This window comes from Anopheles marshallii, chromosome 2, assembly GCF_943734725.1.
Source record: "Anopheles marshallii chromosome 2, idAnoMarsDA_429_01, whole genome shotgun sequence".
Lineage (NCBI taxonomy): Eukaryota > Metazoa > Arthropoda > Insecta > Diptera > Culicidae > Anopheles > Anopheles marshallii.
The window spans coordinates 57857855-57875562 of record NC_071326.1 but is presented as its reverse complement, the minus strand read 5'-3'; the positions used below and the strand labels follow the sequence as shown (position 1 = coordinate 57875562).

Here is a 17708-nt window from a genome sequence, read left to right as displayed (position 1 = left end):
AAGGATAGGCGTTTATTTTCGGATTTGCACAAAGTTCGATGTGGACGTGGGCAGCACGTGGACGTCCCGTGTGTGCCCGGCCTTAGAGACGTCAGTTAGAGAGAGCAGAACAAGAGAAGCGAACAGCAATGCAAGGTTTCGGTTGTGTTTTTGGTGATTTCTTGGCGAAAAAAGAAAAGTGCATTGAGCAACACCCCGTGATCCCAAAATAAAAAATAGCTGCTAAATCAGACGGAAAGCTAAAACTGGTGACCCCGACGTGATCTCGGGACAGTGACGTTCACTTTTCGAGTGAGCGAGTTCCCATTCAACAGTGTCCTGACGAGTTTCCGTTCCATCTAAAACTAGCGTCCCGATAGCGCATGGTGCGCATGAAGTAGTGCAACAGACCCCAAAAACACGAGCTACGCATTTTAGCATAATCGACACGCCGGTACGATCTAGGAAGTCTAGAAAAATTGCGTAGAAGTTGCGTAGGCGCATCGAAACATTAGACGCCATTTTGTTTTTGGACCAACGTGCTTCGTAGTGTTGCCTGATCGAAGTGACACACGCCATCAGGCAATCTATTGTTTGAAACCACGCGTTTGCTCTGAACACGGAAAGGATGATGGAACACAGTCCGAAGAAAGGGAGCAAGGCTAAAGCGACGCTTGCTGTGGATGCAGACCCAGCTAGCAAAGCAGAAGCACAAATGGATGGTCCTTCCGATGGCCAAATGGTGGCTCTCTCCACGGCAAAGGATACGGAACAGTCTGTTGAAACCGTCAATGCTTTTCGTCTAAACATGCCGGAGATGAACACTACCGATATGCCATCGTACTTTTTCGCATTAGAGCATTGGTTTGCGGCCACCGGCATTACGGAAAAGATGGATGTTAAGCGTTACCATATAGTTATGGCCCAAATACCACTCCAAGTGCTCCCAGAGCTTCAGCCGTTGCTAGAACCTGCACCCTCGACGGGCCGTTACGCGTTTGTGAATGCGATTATACTTGCGCATTTTGGGGAAACTCAGCGAAGCCGTTTGAACCGCCTGATGTATGGCCTGGAGCTTGGAGACCAAAAACCATTGAAGCTTTTAGCGGAGATGCGACGCGTAGCCAACGACACCATGGCCGAGGGTATGCTCGTTGATCTTTGGATCGCCAGACTTCCGCCTTACGTCCAATCCGCCGTAGTAGCAGCGCGGGGAAGCACACCGGATTCGTCCTCCTTCTCGGACTGCCTCGGAGGACACGACGGAAATATCGGCCCTCAGGTAGACATCATCGCGCCTGTGAGCAACCGGCTGATGGTCATCGATTGCAACACGAAACAGCAATATCTGATTGACACCGGTGCCGATGTCTCCGTTATACCGAAATCATCCGATTTCATCCCGTCTAGACCGTCCTCTATGCTCCTCTTTGCTGCTAATGGTTCGCCAATCGCAGTTTATGGTGAGTCCCTCCAAACCCTTGATCTAAGTTTGCGCCGCGCTTTCCTTTGGAATTTATTTCTAATTTTATAATTATTATATATATAATTACGTTGCACGTGTGATCGTATCAACATTTCTTGATTCACATCCGTTCGTCTGCATGTCATCCGATCAGTGGAGCTAGACAACATTATCGCCGATCGTTGGAACTTTTCCCCTACGGAAACGGTTGCACTTGACTCTCATCCGTTCGTCAGAAGGCTAGCCCCATACAACACGACACCAGTCATCGATCAACGCAGGTCCCCAACGGAAAAAGACGCATTCTTGCAGCCCGACACTCCGGAAGCCAACACAGCCCCTTCATGCGCGATTCTAGATAGCAATCAGTTCCCGAAAGGTATAAAAGGACAGGGAACATAGAATTAGGTGATTCATTTCACACTTAGTTTTGTACTGGTAGAAAGTGGTCCCGCGAGTTGCCACTAATAATGAATAAAAAAAAAATTATTATTATAAACCTGTGGTGAACCGCATAATTATATATTGGAATTTTATTATAGCGGATAGCTCAGCAATCATTTGCCGGATGCTACCCGTCAGCCCACCGTGAAGGTGTGTGACGCCACATCACCTGTAGCCGAATTGCTATGCGATTTTCCCGGTATCATTGCTGCAACCTCCCCTGGAACGACGACGCAAACCGCGGTCACGCACCGCATAGAAACCACAGGACCTCTAACTTACGCCCGCTCACGTCGACTTCCACCCGACAAGTACGCAGCGGCACGAGCCGAATTCGAGCCGCTGATGCAGTTAGGAGTATGCCGGCCTTCCAGCAGCAGTTGGGCTAGTCCATTGCACATGGTCAAGAAAGCAGATGGCACCTGGCGTCTGTGTGGCGACTATTGAGCTCTTAACGAGAACACTGTTCCTGACCGGTATCCGATTCCGTTTCTGCAGGATTTCACCATTCAGTTACAGGGAAAGAATATTTTTTCTAAAGTGGATCTTCAGAAGGCGTACCATCAGATAGCCAATCATCCAGACGACATTCCAAAGACGGCGATAACTCGCGATAACGGCGATCCCTTTGGATTGTTTGAATTCACGACTATGTCATTCGGTCTACGCAACGCCGCGCAAACGTTCCAACGGATAATACACGATGTTTTACAAGGTTTGCACTTTGTATTTCCATACATCGATGATATCATCGTTGCATCGACGTCTCCGGAGGAACATCGTGAGCATTTAAGACAGCTATTTGAACGCCTCCAACGACACCGGTTGACCATCAACGTAGCGAAATGTGAGTTTTTTCAATTGGAGATTTCATTCCTTGGACTTCGTGTTACGCCCGAAGGGATTTGTCCGCTAGCGGAGAAGGTAGACGCCATTAACAAATTTCCCAGACCGGACACCGTCATGGGTCTTAAGAAATGTTTGGCCATGATCAACTTCTACCGACGCTTCATTCCTCATGCGCTAGAATCCCAAGAATCGTTTATCGATATGACAAAACGCCGCCTTCCTGGACAAGGGCAACAGGCACGGCCTTCGAGGAATGTAAACGTCAGCTCGCCCAGGCCACTCTACTTGCGCATCCTGTTCGAACTGCGGAATTGTCTTTGTGGTGCGATGCTTCCAATTTCGCTGCTGGGGCAGCCCTTCATCAGGTCGTCGACGGGTAATGCAACCGCTTGGATTCTTCTCCAAGAAATTCGACAACGCGCAGCGCAGAATTATTCAACCTATGATCGCGAGTTTACTGCAGTATATCTCGCCGGTCGACACTTCCGCCATTTGTTGGAAGGGCGCACGTTCCACATATATACGGATCATAAACCACTGGTTTACGCATTCAAACAGTCACTGGACAAATCATCTCCAAGGCAAGCTCGTTATCTCGACTTCATAGGCCAGTTTTCCACGGACATCCGTCACGTTGAAGGGAAGGAAAACGTTACTGCTGACCTGTTGTCGCGCATCGAAACTGTCCAACATGCATCTACCATCGATTATGACGAATTGGCTGAAGACCAGTCCCGCGATCCTGAACTTGCTGACGTTCTAAGCGGTAAAATCAGGACGAACCTGGTACTTCAACGTATACCAATTCCAGGTTGCACTATGGCACTGTATTGCGATTATCCAACCGGTATCACTCGTCCGTATATCACGAAAAATCATATCACGTTAAATATCCGCCGAGATTCCAGAGACTTCGTGCGAAATTGTTTGTCGCGCCAGGCAACCAAAGTACATCGTCACACACACAGCCCGCTTGTACGCAATCCGTCGCCTGAAACCAGATTCTCCCACATCAATCTGGACATCGTTGGAGCGTTCCCGATCAGCAACGGATTTTGTTATTGTCTTACCATCATCGATCGCTTCACCCGCTGGCCTGAAGCTATCCCGATAGCTGACATAACTGCCCCAACGGTAGCATCTGCCCTGCTTAGCGGCTGGGTATCTCGTTTCGGCGTTCCGGAGTTCATCACTACGGCTCAAGGAAGGCAGTTTAGGTCAGCATTGTTCACCGAGCTCATGCAGGCCCTTGGTACTAAGCATCTGCGAACAACGGCATACCATCCGCAGGCGAATGGTCTGATCAAGCGTTGGCATCGTTCACTCAAGGCTGCTATCTGCTGTAAGGATACCACACACTGGGTCGACCACCTGCCTTTAATCCTACTAGGGTCGTGATCCTCGTTCAAAGATGACATAAAGGCATCACCAGCAGAAATCGTATATGGGAGCACGCTGCGGATTCCTGCAGAGTTCTTCCACAGCAGCCCAATTACGAATTTGCCAGACACGACTGAATTCACACAGTCTTTACGAAAGGCGATGTACACTATTCGACCAACGGATACATCCTGGCACAACAAGAGAGCAACATTCGTATATTCGGACTTGCGGACATGTACGCACGTTTTCGTCCGTAATGTCATGGTACGACCTGCGCTCACTCCTCCGTACCAGGGACCGTATAAGGTATTAGGTCGGACTGACAAAAGTTTCAATCAACGGTAGGTTCAACAATATCTCCATCGACCGCCTGTAGCCCTGTTACTCGGTACAGGAACAATCGCCTCCGGTAAACCCTTCATGTAAACCTTCCTTCCCATCAAACCCACCACCATTGCTTTCGCAGCAAACCTCTTCAACACCAACCACCGATTTTTCGACCGGTGTTACACGTTCACAACGTAGAGTGACTATTCTGCTTCGGTACAGATAACACAAGTCTGATAGGGGAGTAGTATAGCAAAATATATCTCCTCAGGTAGACACCATCTTAGGCCTTAGAAACCTCGGCATCAGTGTCGTTTGAGGAAGAGACGTCAGTTAGAGACGTCAGTTAGAGAGAGCAGAACAAGAAAGCGAACAGCAATCGCAAGGTTTCGGTTGTGTTTGGTGCATTCTTGGCAAATAAAGAAAAGTGCGTTGAGCAACATCCCGTGATCCCAAAATAAAAAAATAGATGCTAAATCAGACAGAAAGCTAAACAGTTACCATCAGCGATGGCCGTGCGACTACAGCTGGACACAGCATCCGACATAACTGTCATTAGTCGTGCGTTATGGCAGTATTTGGGTCAGCCATCGTTGACTGCAGCTAGTGTCTGCGCAAAGACTGCATCAGGTGATGCACTACAGCTCGATGGGGAATTTGAAGCGGAATTCACGCTCGCTAACAAAAGAGTGAACGCTACAGTCCGGGTTACTCCAGCCGACTTGAAGCTTTTCGGCGCCCATCTGATTGAACTTTTTGATCTTGGTTCCCATGGACGCGTTCTGAAGCGTAATAGGGTCCGAGCACTTTGTGGATAACACCGAAGCCAAATTCCCAACAGCCAGCCGACTCACCAGCCTCGAACTAGAGAATGACGTAAGAGGTAGTCTGTGGTAGTAAAAGCAATCGACTCATTTCCTCTTAATTTCAGAGACGTTGAACAACACACAGACTGACCCCCTACTGCGTAAGGTGCGCGAATACGTTCTCGAAGGCTGGCCGCGTAATGAGTCATTCGGAACAGCGCTATCAACGTTTTACAACCGGAAAGACGCTCTCTCAACAGCCTACTAAGCTGCATCCTTTTTAAAGAGAGAGTGGTCATCCCCGAAAAGCTGCGACTACGATGCCTAGACCAACTCCACACAGGGCATCGGAGAATCCAACGTATGAAGGCGATAGCACGCAGCTACATGTATTGGCCTTCGTAAGATGTGGATATGGCCGACCGCGTAGCCAGCTGTGCCCCCTGTATGGCAGCTGCTAAATCACCTCCCATCGCCGAGCCACAGTCTTGGCCGCAACCGTCGAAACCATGGGAGTGAATGCATATAGATTACGCCGGGCCAATAGAGGGTCACTACTACCTGATTGCCGTTGACGCACTTTCCAAGTGGCCCGAAATCGTTAAAACGTCAACCACAACGGCGATGGCTACCGTTTCAATTCTACGGAATATGTTTGCGCGTTTCGGTATACCACTGAAGCTAGTCAGCGATAACGGGGCGCAATTCACCAGCGAAGCTTTTAGCAATTTTTGTATCCACAATGGCATCGAGCACGTTACCACGGCACCGTTTCATCCGCAGTCTAACGATCGATTCGTGGATATCTTCAAGCGCGCCCTACGAAAAAGCAGAACGGAAAATGTCCCACTCGAATAACTCAGGAAATCTTCCTCTTATCATATCGCTCGACACCGCATCCTGGTGTTGACGGGCGTACGCCGTCTGACATCATGTTCGGTCGAAATATTAGAACGTCGTTGGAGTTGCTACGCCCACCGTCAGCGTTAGAAGCCGAACCTGACCAGCAACACTTAGAAAAGCCGTTCAAAGGAAGACAATTTCGGATAGGAGATCCTGTCTACGCCAAAATGTTCCACCGAAATACTTGGAAATGGGTCGCCGGTAAAGTCTCAAAACGAGTGGGTAGTGTGATGTATGAAATCGAGACGCATGACCGGCAGACATAATAGACGCAACGTGAACCAACTTCGCAGGCGTGTACTTGATTGCTCATATCTCGTCAGCTATCCACCTGGGAATCAACTGCCGTCGGACCTTTTAGAAGAGAGTCCGCGAAACGTGAATGCACCCGCAGACCAACGGAGTACTTCAATTGATGAAGTGCTTTTACCGCATCCACCGGGCACATCACAACCTCACTCGGTTGCCAAGTGAGTTCCTTGTCACAAAATTAGTTACATAACTAAATGAACGAGAACGATCCCGTACCTTCCCGCCCCTAGGGTCGACCCTGCAGGGCATAGGCGCTTTCTTCGGACGTAACAGTGACATCCCACTCGAGCTGAAGAAGAGTGCTGACAACATTGCGGCTTCTTACAGCGAAATGGTATATAGATCGGTTGGCGATGCAGGGCCAAATGGAAACGGTTAAGCTCCGAAATATGGATGTGTCGACAAAAGTAGAAGAGATTGAAATGACCCCTCGGGATCAGTTTGAGCAGCTTAGGAGTCCAGCGAACCTGGAGATAAGGTTAAAACCATCTTTTGACGGAACGCAGACAGCTTACATCAAGATGCCAGCCAAACTGGCCAGCTCTGTGGCTTCAACGGAGGAGGTAAAAGTCGGATGGTGTGTATGCACGGTACGGGTACGCCCTCCCACCAAGAAGTGCTATAAATGTTGGGGCCCGGACCACCAAACCACGGATTGTAAAGGCCCAGACAGGTCTAAACTCTGTATGCGCTGCGGGGAGGAAGGTCATTTTGTCCGTTCGTGCAACAAGAACGCAAAATGCGTAGTGAGTGCGCCTGTTGCAAATGAGCATCAAACAGGGAGTATCCGGTGCCCATCACGAAAGTCATGGAAGTAATCCAGCACAATTTAAATCATTGTGAAGCAGCGCAGGATCTGCTGGGGCAGATCTTGGTGGAGGAAAATGGAGATATTGGCATCATATCGGAACCGTACCAAGTCCTAACTGGTTCAACCAATTGGGTCGCTGACAGGACTGGAAAGGCGGCAATATGGACAATCGGCAGATATCCCGTCCAGCGTATTGCATCCTCCCGCATGTTCATTGCTTGTTCCCGGCTCATGGTGCTCGAGTTTTAAGCTATACTTTTGAAAACTCAGTGTCCGAACCTGAGCTGGTAAAAATCGACGAAATCCTCAGCATTACTGATCGCCTCAAACCGGGGAAGGCACCCGGTCCGGATGGTATCCCTAACGAGACAATGAAAGCAGCTATGCAGACGTATCCATCGGTTTTCCAGGCCATCCTGAAAAGCACACTCTCTTCCGGCCAGTACCCGTCGATATGGAAGTGGCAGAGACTGGTGCTGATACCAAAGCCAAGTAAACCCCCGGGCGATCCGTCAGCCCTAAGACCCTTGGGATTGATTGATAACTTGGAAAAGGTACAGGAGATGCCAATCCAGGAACGCCTGTCTACGCACACGGAAGGTCAAAATGGACTTTCGGAACGGCAGTTTGGTTTCCGGAAAAAGCGATCGACAGTCGATGCGATTCAAGCTGTGTCGAAAAACGGCTACGCGGCGTTCCAGCGGAAGAGATGTGGAGCTCGTTACTGCGCGGTCATCACCATCGACGTCAAGAACGATTTCAATAGCGCTAGCTGGGCGGCGATTGCGGTGACGTTGAGACATGAGGGTTCCCCCGTATTTGTGCAGGGTGCTGAGAAGCTACCTAAGCGGACGCGTGTTGCAGTACGAAACGGACAAAGGTGTGAGGACAACAAGCATCACAGAAGGTGTTCCGCAAAGATCAATTCTTGGTCCCACCCTGTGGAACGCCATGTATGATGACGTGCAAACCCTTGCACTGCCACCAGGAGCACAGCTTGTCGGTTTTGCGGATGACATCGCACTGACGGTTAGCGGCGAGTCCATCGAAGAGGTGGAAATGCTTGCCACGGACGCCGTCGGAAGGATCGATGTGTGGATGAAAGCTACAATGTTGGAGATCGCACATGCGAAAACGGAGTTTATACTGATCAGCAGTCATAAACAGGTTCAGAAGGCGTCGATAATGGTTGGCTCAAAACGCATTGAGTCGATCAGGAACCTAAAGTACCTTAGGGTCAGAATCGACAACCGACAGAAATTCAAGGAGCACCTTCAGGAAGTCTGCAAGAAGGCTATGAATACTGCAAATGCATTAGCATCATTCACGCCAAACATAGGAGGACCGAGCAGCAGCGTAAGGCGTCTCCATCCCAACGTTGCCACGTCGATACTGTGATACGGGGCGCCTATTTGGGCCCATATCCTATCAGAGAAACAGCACCAAAATGCTGTGAACAAAGTATACCGACGGTTGGCCATGCGGGTTGCTAGTGCGTACCGTACCATCTCGTACAAAGCGGTATACGTGATTGCGGGCATAATGCCTTTATTTTAGGAGGACTCCGAGAACTACCGGAAAGCACGTACGGAGAAACCACCCACTATAACCGTGGAAGTGAGCAGCATGGAGAAATGGCAGCAGGCTTGGTGTGGTGCGGCAAACGGGAGGTGGACCTTATCGTTGATCCCTGATGTGGCGACATGGCTGGGAAGGAAGCATGATGTGTTCCACTGTCCAAGATTCGCCGAGGAGCGTCAGCAGTTGAGCAGCCAATTCGGAACACAGGTACACCGATCCAACCTGGTACAGTTGATGCTGCAGAGCGGTGTTTTGTGGGAGGCCACCTTAACATCGATGCGATTGATCCCGCTGAAGCTACAGCGGCAGTGGAGAGACGATCAGCTAAATGGTCGCACCTGAGTGTTTAGTGTTCTGTGTTATGTTTGTGTAGTGAACGTCAAAAAGTGTTCGTCAGTGTCAGTGACTGTTGCTAGCGCGTTACAGAAGGCAGATTGAGTGCCACAGCACTGCCCCTCTCACGAAGTTATACCGCAAGGTGATCCCGTGGGAGGGTGCGCTAGGGTCCAAGGAGATTTTTTTACTGGGTAAAAATCCCATGTCCCCGGAAGGGTGTCTAAGAAGATTTTAAACACCTTGTAAGAATAAAAAATAAATAAATAAATAGAAGACATTAACCCCGGATGTACCAGTCACCCACCGATTCATTCGCCACGCCGGTCTTCTAGGCTAATAAGGCTTCCTCGTAGGTTCGACGCGTATCAGCTCTATTAAAGAGGGGGAGATGTTGTGATCCAACCTGGCTGAGCTGAAAAAACCAGTTGCTGGTCGTTGACAGTCAAGCTGTGTCAACGTGTTGATGATGTAGGTCAGGGGTTTCCAAACTACGGCCCGCGAGCCGCATGCGGCCCGCGAGGCCCTCCCGTGTGGCCCGCCAAGCTTTCGATAGATTTTTCCTCAGCTGCGGCTATTCCACTCAATTTTCATCTAAATTTTAGGTCTCTCACTAACATTGCGAAACATAATATCAAAAATTTGAACACAAATTTTGATCAGATAAAGCCAAAAAAGCGATCAGTGAGAAGCATCGATATGATAAGATCGGTCTGGAAATGGATCGGAGGAAGCCCTGATGCCCAAGACCTACATATTATCAACCGAACGATCAATGATTTAATCCAAGGGTCTCCAAACTACTAATCCCATGCGGCCCGCAAAACTTTCGATTTTGATTTTTAACGATGATTTTGTTAACAACAATAACAGTTTTCAGCATAACACACATGTCTCAGGGATCCCTTTCTGAGCATTTGTCTCGTACATTATACAATACATAAAGAGTAATTTCAGTAATTTCAGTAATACGTCCCAGCCTCGAATATCCGAGCTAACAGAGTACGATTCACTAAAATTGACACATTCGCTCTCGCTTCAACGCAAAAGGCGCAGCAAATTTAAATCCCATCGATCGGAGTCGACGCCGAGCGTGAGCCATCGGTGTGCGTGTGTAGCTAATTCGTCGAAAATACGCCGTATGTTCAGGTCACTCGAGTGTTTGAATTTTCTTGATAAATTTTGCGATCGACGGACATGTCTTATTGATTACTTTGCGAAGCCTTCCAAAGCGCGACAGTTATCCACTACCAGTCAAACAACAAAGTCGAAACCGTACCGAAAGCATTTATTTCAATGGCCGAGAGGAAGAAAAGAAAACTTGATGACGAGTGTCGGCAATTTCAAGAAGAATGGAGTATAACATATTTTTTTGCAAAACATGGGGAAAAAGCGCTGTGTGTCATCTGTAACGAAACAGTATCTGTGATGAAGGATTACAACCTACGTCGTCATTATCACACCAAACATGAGGAGAAATATGGTCAGTTGAAGGGACAAGAACGAACCGAACGGTTTTCCAAGCTACACCACCAAATTTCATCTCAAAAAGCGCTGTTTACCAAATTATCTACTGAAAACGAATCTGTGACTATCGCTAGTTACAAAGTTGCGTATATCTTGGCTAAAAGAGGTAAACCGTTTACAGATGGTGAACTAGTGAAGGAGTGTATGTTGGAAGTAGTACAAGAACTGTGTCCAGATATGCTTAAAAGATTCTCAAATTTGTCTTTGAGTGCCAATACCATCGCACGTCGTGTGGAAGATATCTGTGAAAACATTGTAGATCAACAGAAAAAAAGTGCAAAAAACTTTCGATATTTTTCAATTGCAATGGACGAATCGTTGGACATTTCATCAACCTCGCAGCTTCTTGTGTTCATCAGAGGAGTGGATGAAAACCTGAATGTATTACAAGAATTGGCTGCCATGCATAGCATGTATTGGCTGCCATGCATAGCATGTATGGTACTGTTACCGGGGAAGATATTTTCGCCAAGCTGGTTAAAACTTTTTCGGAATACAATTTAGATTGGAGTAATTTTAGTTATTTAACTGTTGATGGGGGAAAAAATATGAGTGGTATTAAAAAAGGTTTGGTTGGACTAGTGAAGGAGGAGTGCAAAAAAAGAAATGTCCCTCAGCCTATGTTCATCCACTGTATGATTCACCAGCAAGCGTTGTGCGCTAAATATTTAGATATTAGCTGTGTACTTCATCCCGTAGTTAAAATAGTGAATTTCATTCGATCACACGGTCTGAATCATAGACAGTTTAGAAGCTTGTTGAAAGACAATGAATCAGATTATCCGGATATGCCTTATTACACAGCAGTACGATGGTTAAGTTGTGGAAAACTTTTAACAAGAATGCTTGAAATAAGAAAGGATGTTACGGAGTTTTTAGAAACAAAGGGCAAACCAGAACCGTTGCTACGTGATGAAAACTGGCTATGTAAATTGGCATTTGCAGCAGACATAACAACTCACTTGAATTTACTGAATCTTAAACTTCAAGGACAGGACAATCTTATTTCCGATTTGTACACTCATATTAAGGCATTCAGACTAAAACTCAGGTTATTTTTAGAACAGCTACAAAGGCTTCAGAAATTAGAATTTTTCAAAATCAATTCGATGCAGTTGTTTTGGATTGTCCCAATGAATTGCAGTTGGAGGTCATCGAAATTCAAGCGAATGATAACCTGAAAGATAAATTGAAAGAAGGACTAATTGATTTATACAAATTGATTTTGCCGAAAAAAGATTTTCCAAACATGAGAGATTTTGCATGTAAGTACATTTCACTGTTCGGAACAACATATTTGTTCGAACAAACATTTTCTCGAATGAAATACGTAAAGAATAATTTGAGATCCAACTTAACGGACAAACACATGGAATCTATACTGACGATAGGAACGTCAAATTTGAAACCCGAATTATCCGCAATTACAGCATCCAAGAAGCAATGCCATCATTCGCATTAGTTTCAAAAGATAAATACAGAAAAGTACAAATTGAGTTCAACTAAAACTAAAACTAAACTTAAGAAATCAAGACAATGTGAAATACAGTGGCAAAGTAAAATAAAGAACTATAAAGAGAGGAATAAAGAACAAATATTGTGAGTATAATTTTGCATTGAACCTATTTTATAAAATTATTTCAATTCAGCTATTTCATTATTTAAAATTATAATTATTTTCTCAAACAACCACACCACATCACCCTCTCCGCCCCCCTCCCCTCACCATCCAAATTGAATGCTATATTATTTTTGCAGATGATGGCCCTCAGCTGCGGCTATTCCACTCTAAGCGACCCGCCATCTAAAAAGTTTGGAGTTTGTAGGTGAAGGATCAGCTCGGGAGGTAAACGGTCCCAGGGCACGATGATGTGCTTCCATCCAGCAAGTGTTGTATAAGGGCCAGTCACACTGTCTAACGTGATTAGGTTTCGGATTATGCACCTAAGATCATGAGTAGGATTGTAAAATATGTGCTGTCGCGCAATGAACGAATAGAACAGGGAACGGGCAGTTATATTGACGACATACTCGTAGATGAAAGTATAGTGTCAGCGGAGAAAGTAATAGAACATTTAAAGCGGTACGGTCTAGATGCGAAACCGCCAGTCTTAGATTAGGTCAGTGGGGGTCGCGTCCTTGGTTTTGAAATTAGTGAGAGAGGTCAGCTATGGTTTCGCAGAGGAAATGAGATACCGACTGTAACTGATACTGAGTTAACAAAATTAGAATTTTTATCTGTATGTGGTCGACTAGTAGTAGGGCGAACTGGCTATGTGTGGTGCTACATGTAGATCAGCAACAACATGTGTTAGATAGGCAGCGGACTTGAGCGGAATTGTTTACCGTGGTGGCTTAACGAATATGATGTAAGATTTGAATGACGATGATATCAGAGGGGCGTGTGATTTTGAGACCTGGTTGTCGTTTTGCGTGTTTGGCAACTGGGGAGAGAGATGACATGCAATAGCGCAGGGACTAGAAAGCGTCTTTCGGAATAAAGAATGAAAAGAGTAAAGACGTGTTCTTTTGTGATTAAAATTTTACTTGGGAACATCAGAGCTTTTCCAGCTTCAGAGCAAAGCTGTCAGCTGTCAAATTCATCTTTCAATCTTCTAGTGACAGCTCATTATATTGTTTACCAATGCACCAAAGCATTTTATTGTTGAATTATCAGCTCTGGTGATTGATCTCTTTGGGCAGATATCGGGAGAGTGTGCGCAACGAAAAAAACGAAGTGTGCGAAGCAAAACAACTAACACACTCACACTAGCGCCGTTCGCAAACAATTCCGAACAATCCCGAACGCTAGGATGATAGCCGATGAAGCTACATTTTTTTCTGTTTCCAGATCCTTCTGGAACATTCTTTTGTAGTTGCGCGACATCTTTTTGATGTATATAAACAGACCAAAATCCTCAACCAGTTCAGTTCGATCCGACCCGGCAAAGGGTCAAGTAAATAAAGTTACTTGTGAAGTAACGAAAAGAAAGTGTTGCCTTTTAAATTATTTGAAGAAAGAAATCCCCCCTTAGAGGCAACCGACGCCTCTACATTTGGTCCATCCCGAACCGGATACCGGCCTACAGTCCTCGGTATTTTCAACCTGCCCTAGTCAACTAGCCGGCTGGAGGAAGCAACCCGTCCCTACCAAGCCGTTCGGTACCGTGAGCCTTCTCTGGTTAACCCAGGTAACCAGCAGAACCAAACCTGCACTCCCGGTCCACGAAGCGACCAGTGAAGTGGTCCCTGCCGATTAGTGCGCTAATTGGTGCCACTGGTGACTTCCGAGCAGCCTGCAAGGACACCAGACTGTCGGTCTAGAACCTAACAAGTTTTTTTTCCGGCTCCTGCGAGCGCGAAGTGTGAAAAACGTTCGCGTGGCTTACAACAACGCGAAGTGTGATAACTATATTGTGTGTAGTGTGCCTGTGCCAAGCAAAATGGGACTCGATCAGACACTGGAGAAGAAGGATGACAACAACTTCAAGCTGCTCATCCACCAGCGTGGCCAAATCAAACGGAGGGTCACGCTCATCAACCGCAGTTTGAAAGAAGCCGAAGGCTGCAAAGGCGACGTCAACCCTGCTGAAGGTTTTTGCGAAGAAACTCGATGTGCACTATCAGGAGTACACTGCAATACATCGCGAAATAATGGAAGCGTGCCCGGAATCGAAACTAGAAGAACAGGATGAAATGCTCTTGGCCTGCGACACTCTTCACACCCAAGCAATGGAGAAACTCGAGCAGCTATCCATAGCACCGTCGCAAACCATTACTCCGCCTAATAGCACGGTCAATACCATGAACCCGATCATGTGTCAGCATCAGCAATTGCGAGCTCCGATTCCCAGCTTCGATGGGAAGGTGGAGAACTGGCCGAAGTTTCAAACAATGTTTGAGTACATCGTCGTTCGCAGCACCGTATCCGACGCCATGAAACTTCATCATCTGGATAAGGCTCTCGTCGGTGATGCTTCTGGAAGGATAACGGCGAAAATGATCCAGGGCAATAATTTCCAGTTGACCTGGAAACGTCGGTGATGCTTCTGGAAGGATAACGACGAAAATGATGCAGGACAATAATTTCCAGTTGACCTGGAAACGTCGGTGATGCTTCTGGATGGATCACAGCGAAAATGATCCAGGATAATAATTTCCAGTTAACCTGGAAACAGCTTAAGGAGCGGTTCGAGAATCCCCGCGTCATCGTCAACACGCATTTGGCTGGTTTGTTGGATTTAAAACCTATTCCAAAACAAAACCACCACCTTGCTAGTTCTGTTCTAATCGATTCAGGAAAAAGCTCCGCTGTCACCGAGTAAAATCGTAAACCTTGTAAGAGAAACGCAACCGCTTGTAAAACGAACGAGTTCTTGGCTACACGACAGGATGATTAAAAATCTGCACGCGCTTAAGCTTCAGCACGAGCAGCAAAAGTGTCAGATTGAACTAGCGCACGAAAGAGAGATAATCGAGATTCGAATTAAATACGATTGTTTAAAAGAAGAAGGCCCAAAATCTTCCATATCCAGTTCTAGCGATTCAGTAACGTTTATTGTGAGAATATCTATCTTCATGTCTATCTTATTTATTTGTGTTCGGTAAGTTGGATTCGCCATATCCTTTCTAACGTAAAGCCCTGTAACGTGTAAGTGGCCCCCACGCTATCATAGTTTTAACCAATGCGGCCCGCGGGCTGAAAAGTTTGAAGAGCCCTGCACCCTTGAAGAGGGTGAGATGAAAAAACCGTAACCAAATTCAGGCTTATTTCTGAACCTCTCGCCTGACAGCTGTCAAATTCATCTTTCAATCTTCTAGTGACAGCTCATTATATTGTTTACCAATGCACCTAAGCATTTTATTGTTGAATTATCAGCTCTAGTGATTGAGCTCTTTGGGCAGATATCGGGAGAGTGTGCTCAACGTGCGAAGCAAAACAACTAACACACTCACACTAGCGCCGTTCGAAAACAATTCCGAACAATCCCGAACGCTAGGATGATAGCCGATGATCATCGGTATCATCATTCCGCGCGTAACAGAAGCTACATTTTTTCTGTTTCCAGATCCTTCTGGAACATTCTTTTGTAGTTGCGCGACATCTTTTTGATGTATATAAACAGACCAAAATCCTCAACCAGTTCAGTTCGATCCGACCCGGCAAAGGGTCAAGTAAATAAAGTTACTAGTGAAGTAACGAAAAGAAAGTGTTACCTTCTAAATTATTTGAAGAACGAAACCCCCCCTTAGAGGCAACCGGCGCCTCTACACTATCAATCACCCCGTTTATATTATAAGCTTACGCCATTAAGTAGGACTCGTAATTTTCTATCTGTTGTAAAACCTTATATCTTGCGGGTAAGTTACACAGATGATACGCTCAAGATGATTTTTTTCACATCAAATAGTTTTTTTTAGTATCAAATGCTACTAACTGTTACAGTAATTTATATTTGAACAATTCACAGTTACACCTTGCCTATTTCATGTATTGTTAGCATTTTCATTAAAATGGTAATATCAACAATAGCGTCGCGGACCGCACTGGAGACTCTCGAGGGCGTCATGCGGCCCGCCGGCCGTAGTTTGGAGACCCCTAGTCTACAGTCATTGAACATTGAACAAGAAACCAGTTTGTTCATGTTCGGATTGCTCATTGAACATTTCGAAAAAGAATTTTCCAACTGTCAAAGTAATGATAGACCTGTAACGGTAACCGGTAAATAACGGTATTGTTGTGTAAATTATTACGCTTTGCATCGGTCAGTGTAAACGCATACGTCAAACTCGTCGATCGCATGACTTAAACGGGTTGAGAGCCAACGTTACATGAAAAATAAAACCAGTTGCGGACAATCCAGAAGACCACGAGGTTTAAACTTTCGTTAAACATAGTGCTTCGAACCGGATTTAGGCAACCATGAAGACGCTATTATTGAAACGCATATTGTTAGACGAACGGGTGCAGCAGATAAAAGAAGCACCACAAGCACTAATAGCGACCGAGTACGACGGTGTGAAAGTGAGCGTCAACCTACAAAGGGTGGATGACCTCTGGGAGCGATATGAGCAGCTGCAGGAGCAGATCGTAGAAAAGTGTGCTACGGAAGATGAACGAAGTGATTTAATTTCGCACCAAGCGACGTTTGAAGAAACGATTGTGGCGGTAAAAACAACTTTACTAACTGTACAAAATCGTTTTAGCTCGCCGCTACATGGTGCTCCAAACGGCGTTCAAAATGGTGCGGACGCCATTCAATTATTGGCTAAGCAGCAAGTTTAGTTTTTATGCGTGGTTTCCACCACATTTCAACCACACGCAGAATCGACTACTGTCAGCAACAGTCTTCCACGTATCGATTTAAAGCTGCCTCGAATGAACCTTCCGACGTTTGACGGAGATATACTGAAGTGGGCTTCATTTCATGATCTTTTCGACAGTGCGATTCATCGAAATGTATCGCTACAAGAAAGCCAGAAACTATACTTCCTCAAGACGAATTTATCAGATGAAGCAGCTGCATTGATATCACACTTTAAGATTGAAGATGGTAATTACGAGCCTGCTTTAGAAAAGCTGAAACAACGGTATAATAAGCCACTGGAAGCTGCTGCTAACCAAATCGATCGCTTCCTCAACCAGACGCCAATGAATAGACCATCCGCAGACGGCTTACGGCTGTTACATGATGTATCGGATGAGATGATACGCGCATTGGATGCATTGCAACAGGACAGTCGAGACATTTGGCTGATACACATACTAGTGAGCAAATTAGATTCGGAAACGAAGCACCTGTGGTGTCAAAAGCGAGCTGAGTGCAATGAGAATAAACTGACGCTAGTAAGATTTTTGAAATTCATCGATGATCAAAGCTCTGTTTTGTTAATGGCAAAAAGGGACTGTACTAAATCCCGATTTGAGAAGGAAGCACCAAGATCTAAGGGAGTAGCTCTTGAACAACAATCTACCCCGACGATGTGA

At 46.1% G+C, this 17708-nt stretch overlaps 1 protein-coding gene and 1 pseudogene across 1 annotated transcript; both read left to right on the top strand.

The window, feature by feature from the left end:
* Positions 1 to 787: 787 nt before the first annotated feature.
* LOC128718231 (uncharacterized) lies at positions 788 to 9202 on the top strand (annotated as a pseudogene).
* Positions 9203 to 16643: 7441 nt separating this feature from the next.
* On the top strand, positions 16644 to 17708 carry LOC128718230 (uncharacterized). The gene is made up of 2 exons (XM_053811895.1): positions 16644 to 16842; positions 17047 to 17708. Exons 1-2 carry the CDS (start codon positions 16644 to 16646, stop codon positions 17706 to 17708), a joined length of 861 nt encoding a protein of 286 aa, XP_053667870.1.

Bases quoted from the DNA above. Each gene is read 5' to 3' on its own strand.
- LOC128718230 (XM_053811895.1), top strand. From the start codon at position 16,644: ATGAAGACGCTATTATTGAAACGCATATTGTTAGACGAACGGGTGCAG. The intron at 16,843-17,046 runs GTGATTTAATTT...AACCACACGCAG, and splicing joins TGCTACGGAAGATGAACGAA to AATCGACTACTGTCAGCAAC.